This window comes from Anarrhichthys ocellatus, unplaced genomic scaffold (assembly GCF_004355925.1).
Source record: "Anarrhichthys ocellatus isolate YVR2014 unplaced genomic scaffold, GSC_Weel_1.0 scaffold220, whole genome shotgun sequence".
NCBI classification, from domain to species: Eukaryota; Metazoa; Chordata; class Actinopteri; order Perciformes; family Anarhichadidae; genus Anarrhichthys; species Anarrhichthys ocellatus.
In genome coordinates, this window is record NW_022280250.1 from 116360 (window position 1) to 129316 (window position 12957).

A 12957-nucleotide genomic window follows, 5' to 3' on the forward strand; every position below is an offset into this window, starting at 1 on the left:
TGATTTTGGAGATTAGATGAGTTTTCCTTTACCACCACCATCAGGACAAAGTCAACTCTTCAATCTCAAACACTGAGCACACATTGAAATGTTCCTAAAGTGTCTTTTCTGTCAGAGTAGTGGGTTGATTCCTTGTCTGTCCCTGTTTTGCAGTTTTTGTTCCATCTTCAACAGTGTATGTACATGTTATATGTAGTGTGTAGTTCTTTACTTCTGCTGCAACTCACAGGCTAAGCTGCAAAATGTACCATAGCAATAATCGTACAAGGTTTGGCACTTCCATTTTTGGCACTCTTCACAAGTTTCTGCACACACTGGTGCTTTGCGTTCGGCTAATTTGACTTTTCCTCAACCCCTTTAGTGTCATCTTTCATGCAACTGGATGGTGAGAACCAGTGCCTGAAGGCAGCGCAGGACTGTGGCCTGTACGAGAAGTGCGGCTCTCTGCGATCAGAGTATGTCCTGGCTTGCACCAAACGGGTGCCCGGGACCAACCGATGCAACCAGCACAAGTGCCACCGGGGCCTGCGGCGCTTCCTGGAGCGGGTGCCTGAGGAGTACAGCCTGGGCGTCCTCTTCTGCCCCTGCACCGACACCCTGTGTGGTGAGAGGAGGAGGAAAACCATTGTCCCGTCCTGTTCCTTTCAGGAGATGGAGGGTCTGCAACCGAACTGCCTCCACCAGCAGAGTTTCTGCCGCCGAGACGACCTTTGCAGGTTAGACATGAAGCCCAGACCAATGTAGGGGGCTGATGCTGTCTATGTAAAAGGCTATACAATAAGATTATACAAGGCAGTTTTAGAGAAGCACCGATTGCTATTTTCTTGGCTGATTCCGATTTATTTTTCTTTTTTGAAGTCCGACCTGCAGATTCTCATTTTCTTCCTAAAAACTCTAATTGACAGCACACACAAACATTTGTGATGTCTCCAGTCTGCTCTCAAGTTCACAGTTGATAGGTATGTGTTTTGTTTACATGACATAATAGAAGTGCATGTTTGACGGATCCAGTGTTGACAGAAAGTGTCCGCTGATAAGTGATGCGATATTCCGACACTTGCTTGGCCCTACATTCTGTGTCACAAGTGTTAAATAAGATTCAAGAGCCTGATCGGCTGGTCACCGGTGATGGCCAATCAGCTGACTGGCTGGTTTGGTTTGTCGGCCGATCAATCGGTGCACCTCTAGACAGTTTGATTACATATTTATTGTAGAGTGTTGGGGTGTTATTTGGTGCTATAAAAGAATCAGGGAATTTAGACTACTGTCTCTAAATATTGGTGCCGACTATGAAATTCGATTATCAATGGTTAATTGATCCCCCACAGTGCTGGCTAACAGTTATAGTCATTAATGCTTGGCAGCAAAATAAGATCACATTGTTGATATCCTGATATTGGGCAAGGCATAGAAAGACATTTGAGCTTATTAACATCATCCGCCCACTGTATGCATTTAACCACAGTTGCATGTACAGCAAAATTCATCTGTGTGTATAATAACCAGACCTGGAAACTCAGTGGCTATTTGCAGAGCTTGTTGGCGAGCTAATTCAGGTGGCAAGGTAGAATAGCAGTAAATAATCCTCAAAAGCAGCTAACCAACATATAACAGTCTAAATTGTACTAAAATATATTAATTTAAATGTTCTAACTTTATTTGTGGAGCAGCTTATACTTTGACAGAGTAGGGTTATGTAGTGCTTGGGCCTCTCCAGCTCCCTGTTTCCTTATGTTCACACTACGACTGACAAAGCAAAAGGCTTCAAGTGTTCAATGGAAGCCAGTGATATGAAGCTACAACTGTAGGCCCAACACTTGTTGCTGCATGACGGGGCGGGACATGCTATACATCAAAATTGACCTCAATGATTTTCAGCGCTCCAACGACACGGCGAAGGGTCATGAAACGGAATTGGAGTTAAGGAGAAGGGGAAACAATGATGAAACATGATTGGTAGACGCTTCACCACCGATCGCTGAGAAAAGTTGAGGTCAACTTTGAGGTCCGTTAAGCTTTAAATTGTGGAGCGTCACACAGTGGCAAGTGGCTTCAGTTTGTAGCTTCCTCTATTGAAAATGACTCGTGCAATGAAAAGCCTGTTGCTTTGTTGGTGGTAGTGTGAACACAGAAGTAGAGCTGATTTGCTATTGGTCCACTTTGCCAATTCATATGTCAAAGTTCATTCTATCTAACGATTCTTGGAGATTTACTTTTCTTCTGTTAATATATTTATGGGTTTAAATCTCGTGCAATGATTTCTCATTCATTTTAGTCTTTAGTTTGATTGGCTCTTCCATCTTGTAATGTTAATGTATGGAGAAAACAGTGATACAAATTGGTGTATATTGAAAACTGGCAAAGTTGGTATTTGCCCTCAACAATGCATAGAAATCACAAAGTCCTATATGAAACGGTGTTGGAGTGAAAACCCTACATCTCTTGAACCCAAATTGATATGCATGCAAACACACCCCCAACATGCGCACCCGGATTTCCAGCCCACTTCTTGTGTTTGATGTTGAGTTGTTGTTTGTGTTGTTGCCAGGTCCAGACTGGCAGATTTCCTTAATAACTGCCAGCCATCTCCTCTGACACCCAGCGGCTGTCTGAAAGACTCAGCAGGCCTGTGCCTCCGAGCCTACGCTGGACTCATCGGTACGGGATGCAGGGGGGAACGGTTAGGAAAGGAGGAGTGATGTGAATTTCATTTTCACTGCCAGCAGAACATAACTTCTAGGAGAGGATTTCTTGATATGTTACTGAGTTTGTCTGTAGGACATTTTGAAAATCCTAATGCAGATTTCCCTGACACTTGAGAGGCCTTGGGCACTTGAACTATGTAATATAACTTGGCAGTAAGTTTGATTTCTGATCAACAACTGACATCTACCGAGTAGAAGTACTAGAGGTAGAGCTACCGAGCAGGCAAACAGAAAGAAAAATGGTAAAAAAAGATGCAATAAAGTCAAGATGTCAGCTCAGAAGAGCAAGAGAGCACAGTATTGTGATCACAACTGATGTTGGTGCTTAGATCCAACCTCAGAGCAGAGCAGTCACGAGTGCATTGGACCCAGAAATAAAGCACGATCCTGTTGGATCCCACCATCTCATTTATTGTACAGCAGCCTAGTTCCAGTGTGCACCACTGAAGGCTTCAGTATCAAGAACCAATTATATATATATATATATATATATATATATATATATATAAATAAACCACCAAAGAGTTCTTTGTTTATTTCAATCCCTTCCTCAATGCTGTTATCTACAAATCAAATACCAATCTCCTAGACTAAGTAGCTAAGCTACTAGGCTACATGAGTATGCCAACAAAACGTCATGGCCAATTCATACTATTTGTGGGTCCGGGGGTCCACTTTGGTGCGTGTGACATAAATGTCGCCATCTGCTTATTTCCACAAGGGTCCGTGCAGACTCCAAGCGGAAAAAAAATGAATCCAACTCTCGCTGGTTTGCCAGGAGAGAGAAGAAGATAACAAAAGGGATTCTTGTTTTGAATAGTGATTGTCAAGGAGATCTGCTACCATTACCCATATTTATAGAATTTGCCTTTGAAGGAATACATAGACAGCCAAATGGAGTTGAATTCCTGGGAAATAATGTTATGGTGCATTACCTCTACCAACTGGAATGGAGTGTGGATCGGGAATTGTGCATAAGTGGGACGCTACACCGAGGTGCACCCTCAGTTGTAGAATGAATGGAACCACGGCTTAACAATTTTGTAAACCAGGGAAATAGCACCACATTTTTTGTCACAATTTAGTATTTGGTTTATTTAATTTTTCCGTTCTTTTGTTTCATAAATGAACTTCCATACATAGAGGCCCAAACCATCAGTTGGTCTGTAACAATTGTTGCTGTAAGACACATCACAGGACCACATGGGCATGCTGGCTAGCATGAAGAAAAGGACTGAAATGAAGAGAAAAGACAAAGCAGTTTGGGTTAAACCATGAATTTGTATCATGAGTAACAGCTCTTAAACAGAGCTAACAATGCGCAAGTCTCCAAAGAGAAGTGGCTGCACAGAATGCGATAGAGTGGATGAGTAGGAAGGATGGATGAATGGCTGGAACAGGAGATTAATGAGGTGGAGAGGCAGGAAGTGTGTCAGCGAGGTGATCAGACGGAGCAGACATGGAGGAGAAGAAGCAGCAAGCTAGAAAGTGAGGACGCGTGATAGCTGACAAGAGATGTGTATAGAGAGGCAGTGAGTGGCTCTCTGCCTGCTCTGACAATGATGAATGACTTTTCTATGAGGTTCATAGCTTTCTTAAAGACACAGCTTGCATAATCCACATATTTACCAAAGGGTAGCTGCCAGAGATAATCAAATAATGTGATTGCAGTGCATTGTTTTCCTGAAGAAATAACAATATATTGGAAATATATATAGTTTTTATGTTGGCACTCTACAGGTGTTACGACCAGTCAGTGCACTTCCCAAAATGGTGACGTGTTTTTTCTTAATTTTTATATGGGATACTTTGGGAGTGTGTATTGCACTCAGCTATGGTGTTTGCTACCTCAGCTTCATCCAGACTTCAACACTTCGTCAAAATTAGGCTTTTTGCCTCTAAAATTTGCCAAGATGGCATTGAGCGGAAACAAAAACACCAACTCCGGACTTCAAAATGTCCTCTCAGCTCCCCTAGGAGAAGTCACAGAGGCTACATCATTGATTTCTACAGGCTATGTTTCAGCTTAGTTTGAAGTATAAGAACAGCATCCTCTTTCTGTGTCGTGCCGTGAAGCAATTTAGCTTATTTTCCTCCCAAATTGCTCAAAGTAAAATGCGGGGTGGAAGCCAGCAGAGGCTTCCAGGCTAATTTTGCATCTGGCGATTGTGTTTACATCTCTGAGTTACTGTGATACAGATTAACAGTAAAGTAAAACCCCTAGGTCCTTGAACTTGTACAGAAGCTAACATTTGCCAACTTTGACCCCTCTGACCCGTAGGTACCATCATGACACCCAACTACGTCAGCAACAGCTCTTCAGACGTGTCGCTGTGGTGTAACTGTGAAGGCAGTGGCAACCAGTGGCAGGACTGTCTGAGGCTGCAGCGCATGTTTACCCACAACACCTGCCTGCGTGAGTCCCTACACTCTACACACGTGTGTCATGTATTGGTCTTTTCAGATGCTGTGTTCGGTCTCTGTGGTGATTCACCAGTCCATTGGACTATTACAAGTCCCTTCAAACTGAAGTGATACAGGGATGACATTTTCATCAGATTTCAGAGAGGTTATCATCATTGTTATCATCATTTTTTGTTGTATTTGCAGTTGTTGTGTTGACTGCTTAACACTTTTAATACAGCAATTTTCTTAGACTAAACAACTCCTGATTCTAATCCAAAACGTTGTCGTTGAGGCTGGGTTACCGACTGGGCAGCCCGTTCCCCCTCCTGACTAGTCACTTGGTACTTGGCACTTTATTCGAAACTATTTGCTGTTGAGCGTTCGTTCTGAAACATAAGCTTGCCCCCCGAAGTAGCTCGCCAACAAGACCTGCAGATAGCCACTGAGTTTCCAGCTCTGCCTGTTAGGCAGACACTGACGGGTTATAAAGAGCGAGTCCGTAAGGTGCATGGGAGGGGAGGTTGGATGGGTCAAACAAACACAGGACTTTCACCAAGGAGACAGCTATCAGTGGGAAACAAAGTCGGGGTTTACTCATTTTACCTTAGTTTTGTTACGTTACTTACGTATTAACGTCCGTTGCATAACAAACATACTTATTTCCTCTCAAGAGTCGTACTTATTTTAACCCAAACCACAATCTTTTCCTCTTTTTTTTCCTGAAGCAAACCTTAAAACCCAGTAAACTTTGGAAATTATTCTTGAAAAGAGACTGTGCATGTAAAGGGAAGAAACTGTATGTGCACAAGCTCAGAACTGACACTAGATGGGTATCTAGAGAGTCACAGTCTGAAAGCGAAGGGCCACTGACCAAGCTGCTGTATTTCACGAGTTGGGAGTGAGAATGACCTGACTGGCTGAATTGGGCAACTGGCCCAGTGGCCACCAGAGCTCTTGGTTTGAAATGTGCCAGTTTGATTGTGGTCATTTGATTAATTGCAAATTTGTTTAAGAGTATGCACCGCTATACCACAATATCACCTAAATTTGCATTTAATGAAATTACCACAACATCATTTATACACGACCTTGGGCCGGGTAGTATTTCAGGAGAGGGGAACTGGTGGCTGTCTGGGACTCTATAGGCAAAATCTAATTAAAATGCCATGTGGATTGTACTACGTGCACTGCATCTGATGGATACTTGTGTACACTAATTCACACAGAGCGGGAAGAACGGGGATTCAATAAGGGCCCTCTGCTCATTGTTATTGTTGTTGTTTTTATAGTGAGGTTATTAAAATGTCTGGTGAAAATCAGACCAAAAGGAGCCCCACTGTACCGAGGAGGTGACACTTGTATTTGTTCATTAATCTACCCATAGACAACTCATACAAGGGTTCAGTCTAAAGCAACAAGTGGATTGAGTGGATTGAGAAAGCTTCCTTTTAAAGGTGCCTAAGTACGGAGCTTAATCAGGATGTGGTTAGCCTAGCTTAGCATAAAGACTGGAAGCAGGGGGAAACGGCTATTATGGCCGTAGTTCAAAAACACCTTTAAAGTTTACACATTTGCCATTTTGTCCATTTAATCCGAACACAAACTTAAATGCAAACATGACATGTCTTAATTTTAGAGGGAGTTATGTGCTGGAACTATTTTATAGTAAACAACAGCTGGGCACCATGACTCTGCAGAGCTTACCGGAGTGCTGGGCTGTGGTCAAAAAGTGCTTTTTGCCCGGAAGTATCTAAGTGGCCGCCATGATAAGACCTGTTTGAATTCTCTAAATGCTAAGGAGGTGCTTCAATGCTTCCCTTCTTGGCTCCTTTAGCTTAGGAAACTTAGACCATCCTTTACCAAATGACAGAAGATAATGCCGCCTCACAATTCCTTGCGGCGGCAACATTTAAAGTAACGCACCATTCATGAAAACTAATGATATACCTATCTTGCACAGGTTTCACAATTATTTTGATACAGTTATAAACTAAACACTAAATATAGCAAACTGTCAACGAACAAATTGTAATCACGACAACAAGAAGCATCAGTAGGAAAAAAAAATAGATTTCATGGGGTTATGTTTTAGTTGTGCTTTTTGTAGTCCTTCTTCGTTGTAGTTTCGCCATGCCAGACCTACGTCAGTGACATCCGCCTTTGCATTATAATTACCAAAGTGTAGTCAGATTCTCACCACTGCTGTCCTTTCCTAGCTCCTCATGTATTCTGTTTCACACCTTTCCTTGACCCTGTGACGTTTTCCATAGAGGTCAAGAAAATAATTGGTTAGGAATAGACGTTAGGAGGTAATTTGCGGATTTTTCGCCCGCAACCTTGTTATCACAGTGAGGTTGCCAGTTTTGGTACCAGCGTGCCTGTTTACAGAGCAAAACCAAAACCTGTGCACAACAATCGTATCTGGCAACGCACACAGAAGTCGGAGACACTGCACATAAGTGCAGGGATTATTTCTCAAGAGGCAGTTTGAGAACATATTTAGTTTATCTCTGTTTTACATTAAATTAAATAATAGAGATACATCATGTTAATGAGTGAGCTTCAGATCTTTTGGTAGGTGTGTTAATAAAAAATAAAAATAAACATTGGACAAAGCCAGACTGTTTCCCTCTGGTTCCAGTCTTTATGCTAAGCTAAGCTAACCACATCCTGAATCCAGCTCTACACTAAACACACAGACATGTGATTTGTTTCAATCTTCTCATCTTCAAAATGAAAATATTTTCCCAACATGTGGAACTAAACTCATTCTTGGTGTTCAGGATATTTGTGCAAATTGAGTTGAAAGATTCCTTTGATTCCTACTGCATGTACATCATTTTATTTATTTAGAGGCTCTTTCTCAGGTCTAATCAAGAATAGAATTTAAAAGCAAATAATTTCTATCATAATTACTATGTATTCCTGTCCTAAGGTGGCCTGTGTGCAGTTTCAAACTCAATTGATTATTTAGAATTGTGGGTATTGTTTGTCACATTTAAAAGACTTACCAACAATATTGCTATCCATATTGTTTTAATAACCCCTGTTTTGAATAATGTATCTGAGGACCCGAATTATGAAAACAGAATTAATGTGTCACCATCGAAGACACTCTGAGGAACAACTCAAAGGGAATGAATTTTAAAAAATGTCTTCGACACAAATGTCTGCTGAATCTGTCTGCTGGTTCCTGCAGCGACTTTCACAGCATGAACCGAACTCTACCTCTTTATGTGTCAGCCACATGCTACCGCCTCAGCATTCATAAGAGCTTTACAGTGTGTGTCTGCAGCTCCGGGCCTCTGCAGGGCTCAGGAGGTGCGAGGAGAGCAGCCGGAGTGTAAAGCCCCTCCGGCTGTCACTCAATCACAGCAGCTGTCGATAAGGCCGTCGATACACACCGAGCCTGTATGTCCAAACACTAAAGCCGGGATCGATGCGTCAATGCGCTTCCCATAAAACTCAGTGATTTATCAAGCCACCGACAGCTTGGACAATAAAGCTGCCAAATAGATCTGTAGGTTCACGCCCACTCAGATGCAGCATCGCAGCACGGGGGCCAGGAGGGTTCAGACACACACACACACACACACACACACACACACACACACACACAGGCAGTGATGGGGTTGTGTCTCCATGCAGGTAACTCTATCAGTTGGATGGGGAGCCCCAGCTCCCTGCCTGCAGACATCAGCCCCCCTCCGGCTCCCAGACCTTCCCCGCTGGTTCATGAGGACGAGCTGCTGAGCAACAACCACCTGCCGGAGCACAACAACATCGTGAGTACCACCTCAGCTCATCGCGCACGTTGCCTTCGCATTTCAAATTACCCTTTGTCCCAGGGCCTTTTCTATGTTCTTTGTTCTGAGCTCATCCTGTCACTGTCACACCGCATGATGTTTATTTATTGCATTTGTTTTATCTCCATTGCTGGGGATTTTTTTTTAACCTCAGTTTTTTTTACTTTACTTTTACTATTCCCTTTTGGTTTGTGTCAACATAGTCCACCACATGTCCTCCATTTGACCAATTGTTGCTGCTTACATTGCTAAAAACGACAGCTCAAGGTGATGTTTATATATGTCTTTAGCAGTCCAAATGACAAATAATATCCAAAAGATATTCATTTTTTCAGGGCTGTAAACATTTTTTCCTTGGAAATTGTCTGAAATTATCACTTGATTGTCAAAAAGAACAAAAACAAAGGCAACACCAAAGCAATTTGGCGAGGAATGCAGTCAAATACAATATAGAATCCATGTTGCAGAGTTCTAACAACATAAGTCATGAATTTAAAAAAGGAAAGATTACCTCCATTAAGGGTTCCCTGTGGAGTGTTTGACCTCTAGTAGCCTTATTGACCTGTCGATGGCCTCGAATGTATGTCACTGATGTAAAAGCGGCAGTAACATGGCAACATATGCTGCAATGCAGCAAAGGCAGTGAAGAAGAACACGGACAGCAAGTGAACATGGATGCAAACATCGCGGGATTTAAAATACGAATCTGCTTTGCCAATGTTTCACGTGGAAGGAAATGCATTCAACACATTTGTTAGAGCCCAATGATACACACCATGTATTTTGGGGAGTAACATCAGGGTTCGTACGATCATGGAAAACCGGGAAAAGTCATGGAATTTTAAAATGGTTATTTCCAGGCCTGGAAAAGTCATGGAAAAAAATAAAATCCCAAAAGTTTTGGAAAAGTCATGGAAATTTGTTATATTCATATTTTCATGTCGTTCATATATGCTGAGTTGTCAGCCAGCATTTCTCAGATTGGAGTGAGACGAGGAGAAAAGATGATGTCATGATCTTCACAATAGAACATCTTTGACGTGTCGAGTCTTGGCCAATCAGCGTTCAGATGTGTACAGCGTCTTCATTTCCCTCCGTTAAAGTTTAAGTTACGTTATGTCCGTTACCGTTCATACTTGCTGGGTTAAGTTAACGTCCACTGCATGCGGAATTTGTCGACTGTTAACGTTTGTCATTGTCACGATTTAGAAGGAAAAAATGTAACGTGATGAAACATGCAGCCCCTCGTGTTCCGGTTCAGTTCACGCAGTCACTTGTTAACGTTAAACCGGAACACCGGCGCATCTGGTTGCAGGTTGTTTGTTTTAACTCAAAGTAGAATGAGGATGATGTCGTGGTCAGAATAACTTTCATGACCACGAAACATGAGGCCCAGATACTGATGAGATGATGAGGTCAAAGAGCTTCAGGAAGAGGAGGCTGGTTGTAGCGCAGCTTGACGCAGGGCTGAGATGTGAGTGGAGCTGGGCCTGGATAAAGGTGGAGCTGGGCCTGGATAAAGGTGGAGCTGGGCCTGGATAAAGGTGGAGGTCTAAACAGACGTGAGTACAGCTTCCCGCTGTCACAGTGTTTTAAATACATTGATAAGGCAGGCTATGCTAAATGCAGCCTCTGCTCCAAGGAGATGAACTACAGCAACAAGGGCTCACATGTCCTCTCATCACACTGACAGACATGTTCACTGTGATGACCACAGCCAGTGTACCAACAGTCCCACGTTGCTCCCAATAACCCTGAAGTAATGAGAGTGTTAAGGTGCCTGTACCTTCATTTCAGCAGGTTGCTAATGCAGAGGTGTGTATAGATCACAGCTATTATTTTACTCTTGATAAGTTACCTTAGCCAGAGTAGATTATCATTTTCATTTAAATAATTGAACTGGATTGAATGCATATTAATTGCAAATAGAAGATAGGCCACAATTCTAACAGCTTTACAGTAACAGTGGAAGTTAATATTAAGCCTTACAGTAACAGGGTTCAATGAAAAATGTGCTCTACAAAAGGGAAAGCAATATGTGCACTAGCTGGATGCTACTACCTACTAAAGCTCTTATTGATGTGTCACTGTTATGAATGCCTGTCAACCAGAGTATATTTATAAATGTTTATTCTTTTAATCAAACTATTGTCTCTCATTCATTTGTGTCATTTAAGGTATACTGTATGCTTTGGAATTCTCATTGTTAGTTTAAATACTACATTTTCTCACTTTTTCATGTATACACCGAGATTTCACAAAATGTTTGGTCATGGAAATTTGGTTTAAAGTCATGGAAAAGTCATGGAAATCCATTGGTCAAAATGTGTATGAACCCTGTAACATTCAATGTTAACTGAACTTTTGTTTCTTTAGGCGAAGACTCGTCAGGGCACCTTTAAATACATTATGGTGCAACACATTAGAGTTAACATACAGATTCCAACAGAACGATTGGCTCACTTTCATAGATTTCTATTAAAGACCTCAGAGACACATTACTATCTCGTAAAATGATTGACGTGAAGATTGCAGTGTATTAATGGTAATGCACAGCTTCAATGGAACGCCACTGGAAGGCTTTTACTGTGAAGCGGCATGCAGCAGGAAGTGCTGAGGATATTAGTCAGCACTAATAGCAGATTAACACGATGCTCTGAATGGTAGCCACTGTTGTAGTGCACTAATGCATTTTACTCAAAGCATATACTGTATACGGACGTGTTATGAGGAACGTTGCACGTTCTTTTGAATGAGCCATTCGGCATTAGTTGTGATTGATCAGATCAGGCTTTCATTGACAGTTGTCATCCTCATGAGAAGACCAAACCTCTCTTCGGTGGTAGTAGAACACAATAGTGGTTCAGCATCAGATTTGAAGATCAAAGGAGCAGCTCTGGGGCATGGAATTATCAAAGCACTTTGGCAAGCCTTCAAAAGATTTTACAGAGAGCGTACGATCCAACAGGGGCGCTGAGGTCCAGGCGGTGGGAAGGGCCTCATGAATACAGTTTACGTTATCCAGAACTCAAACAAGATGTAAGATATTCACCTGTAAACCTGGAGAATACCTGATACACAAATATAAAAACGATATGCCCTCTCAACCATCTGCTGGGGGGTCTCCCCCCCCCCCCTCAACAGAAGTATGGAGATCTTATAAAGGTCTCTTATTGTTTTCAGGAACGTGGTGGACGAGGAGCTGTTTTGTCCGCTGCAGAATGTTTTTGTAAAGTATTAAATATGCAACAAGTCTGCGAGACGAGGGAAAGCATTAGTGTGAATGCTCAACCTCGAGTGTGAATGCTAAAGTCGTGGATTTGCATACGTCATCAGCGGAGTCTTGTGATTAGCTCACTTACTGCTTTCATTCACAGCAAAGACGCACCTATTGAGGTTTAAAGAGGCAAAACTAATAAAGAACTTGTTTGTCACCATTTATTTATGGTGGCAATATTTACACATTAATCTAAGCATTATGTATTTATATTTAGTTTTGGCTCTTAAACCCTCCATACCTATCGGCAATTTCTCTGAAATGTTACTAGATCTTGAGTTGGGAAATTGGTGGTACAGAGTATCAATCCCTGCTCTCGTTCAGACAAAATGCATAAAGTAGTAATTAAATAGTACAGTAATCACAGTAATAAGTACAAAGTACATGAAATAGTGATTTAATTAAAAGTAATATGCAAAGAAAAAACAAAGTACATTAAAAATATACTGTAAAAACTTCATGGAAGTAGCCTAATTTTGACTGTGTGTTTATTTTAATTTGGAACACCAAATAGAGTATTGGATACATTTACAAACAGTGGGGGGGCCATGTACGCATTATTTGCGTGTTCTTCCTGTGTTAGGTTAAAATGGGTTCCCCTGTATTCAATGCTCAGTTTGATTAAAAGTCATTTTTAACATAAAGTACTAAAACCATCCATTTCAAAGGGTGTTTCTAGGGTTTTGATAACGGAGGCTTCTGCGCTCTGTTTTTCAGTTAGAATTATTTTCAGCTTGTTGTTCTTTATTTCTCCGATGCTAAC

At 41.8% G+C, this 12957-nt stretch overlaps 1 protein-coding gene across 1 annotated transcript in view; it reads left to right on the forward strand.

Annotated features, from left to right (window-relative positions):
• LOC116400931 (GDNF family receptor alpha-4-like) overlaps positions 1 to 12957 on the forward strand; it is a gene marked incomplete at its 3' end in the record, with an annotated part of 50055 nt that overhangs the window by 26835 nt on the left and 10263 nt on the right. The window contains exons 4-7 of the mRNA XM_031879045.1: positions 362 to 716; positions 2549 to 2658; positions 4987 to 5121; positions 8760 to 8896. Coding sequence (XP_031734905.1) covers positions 362 to 716; positions 2549 to 2658; positions 4987 to 5121; positions 8760 to 8896 — 737 coding nt within the window. The remainder of the gene's footprint in view (positions 1 to 361; positions 717 to 2548; positions 2659 to 4986; positions 5122 to 8759; positions 8897 to 12957) is intronic.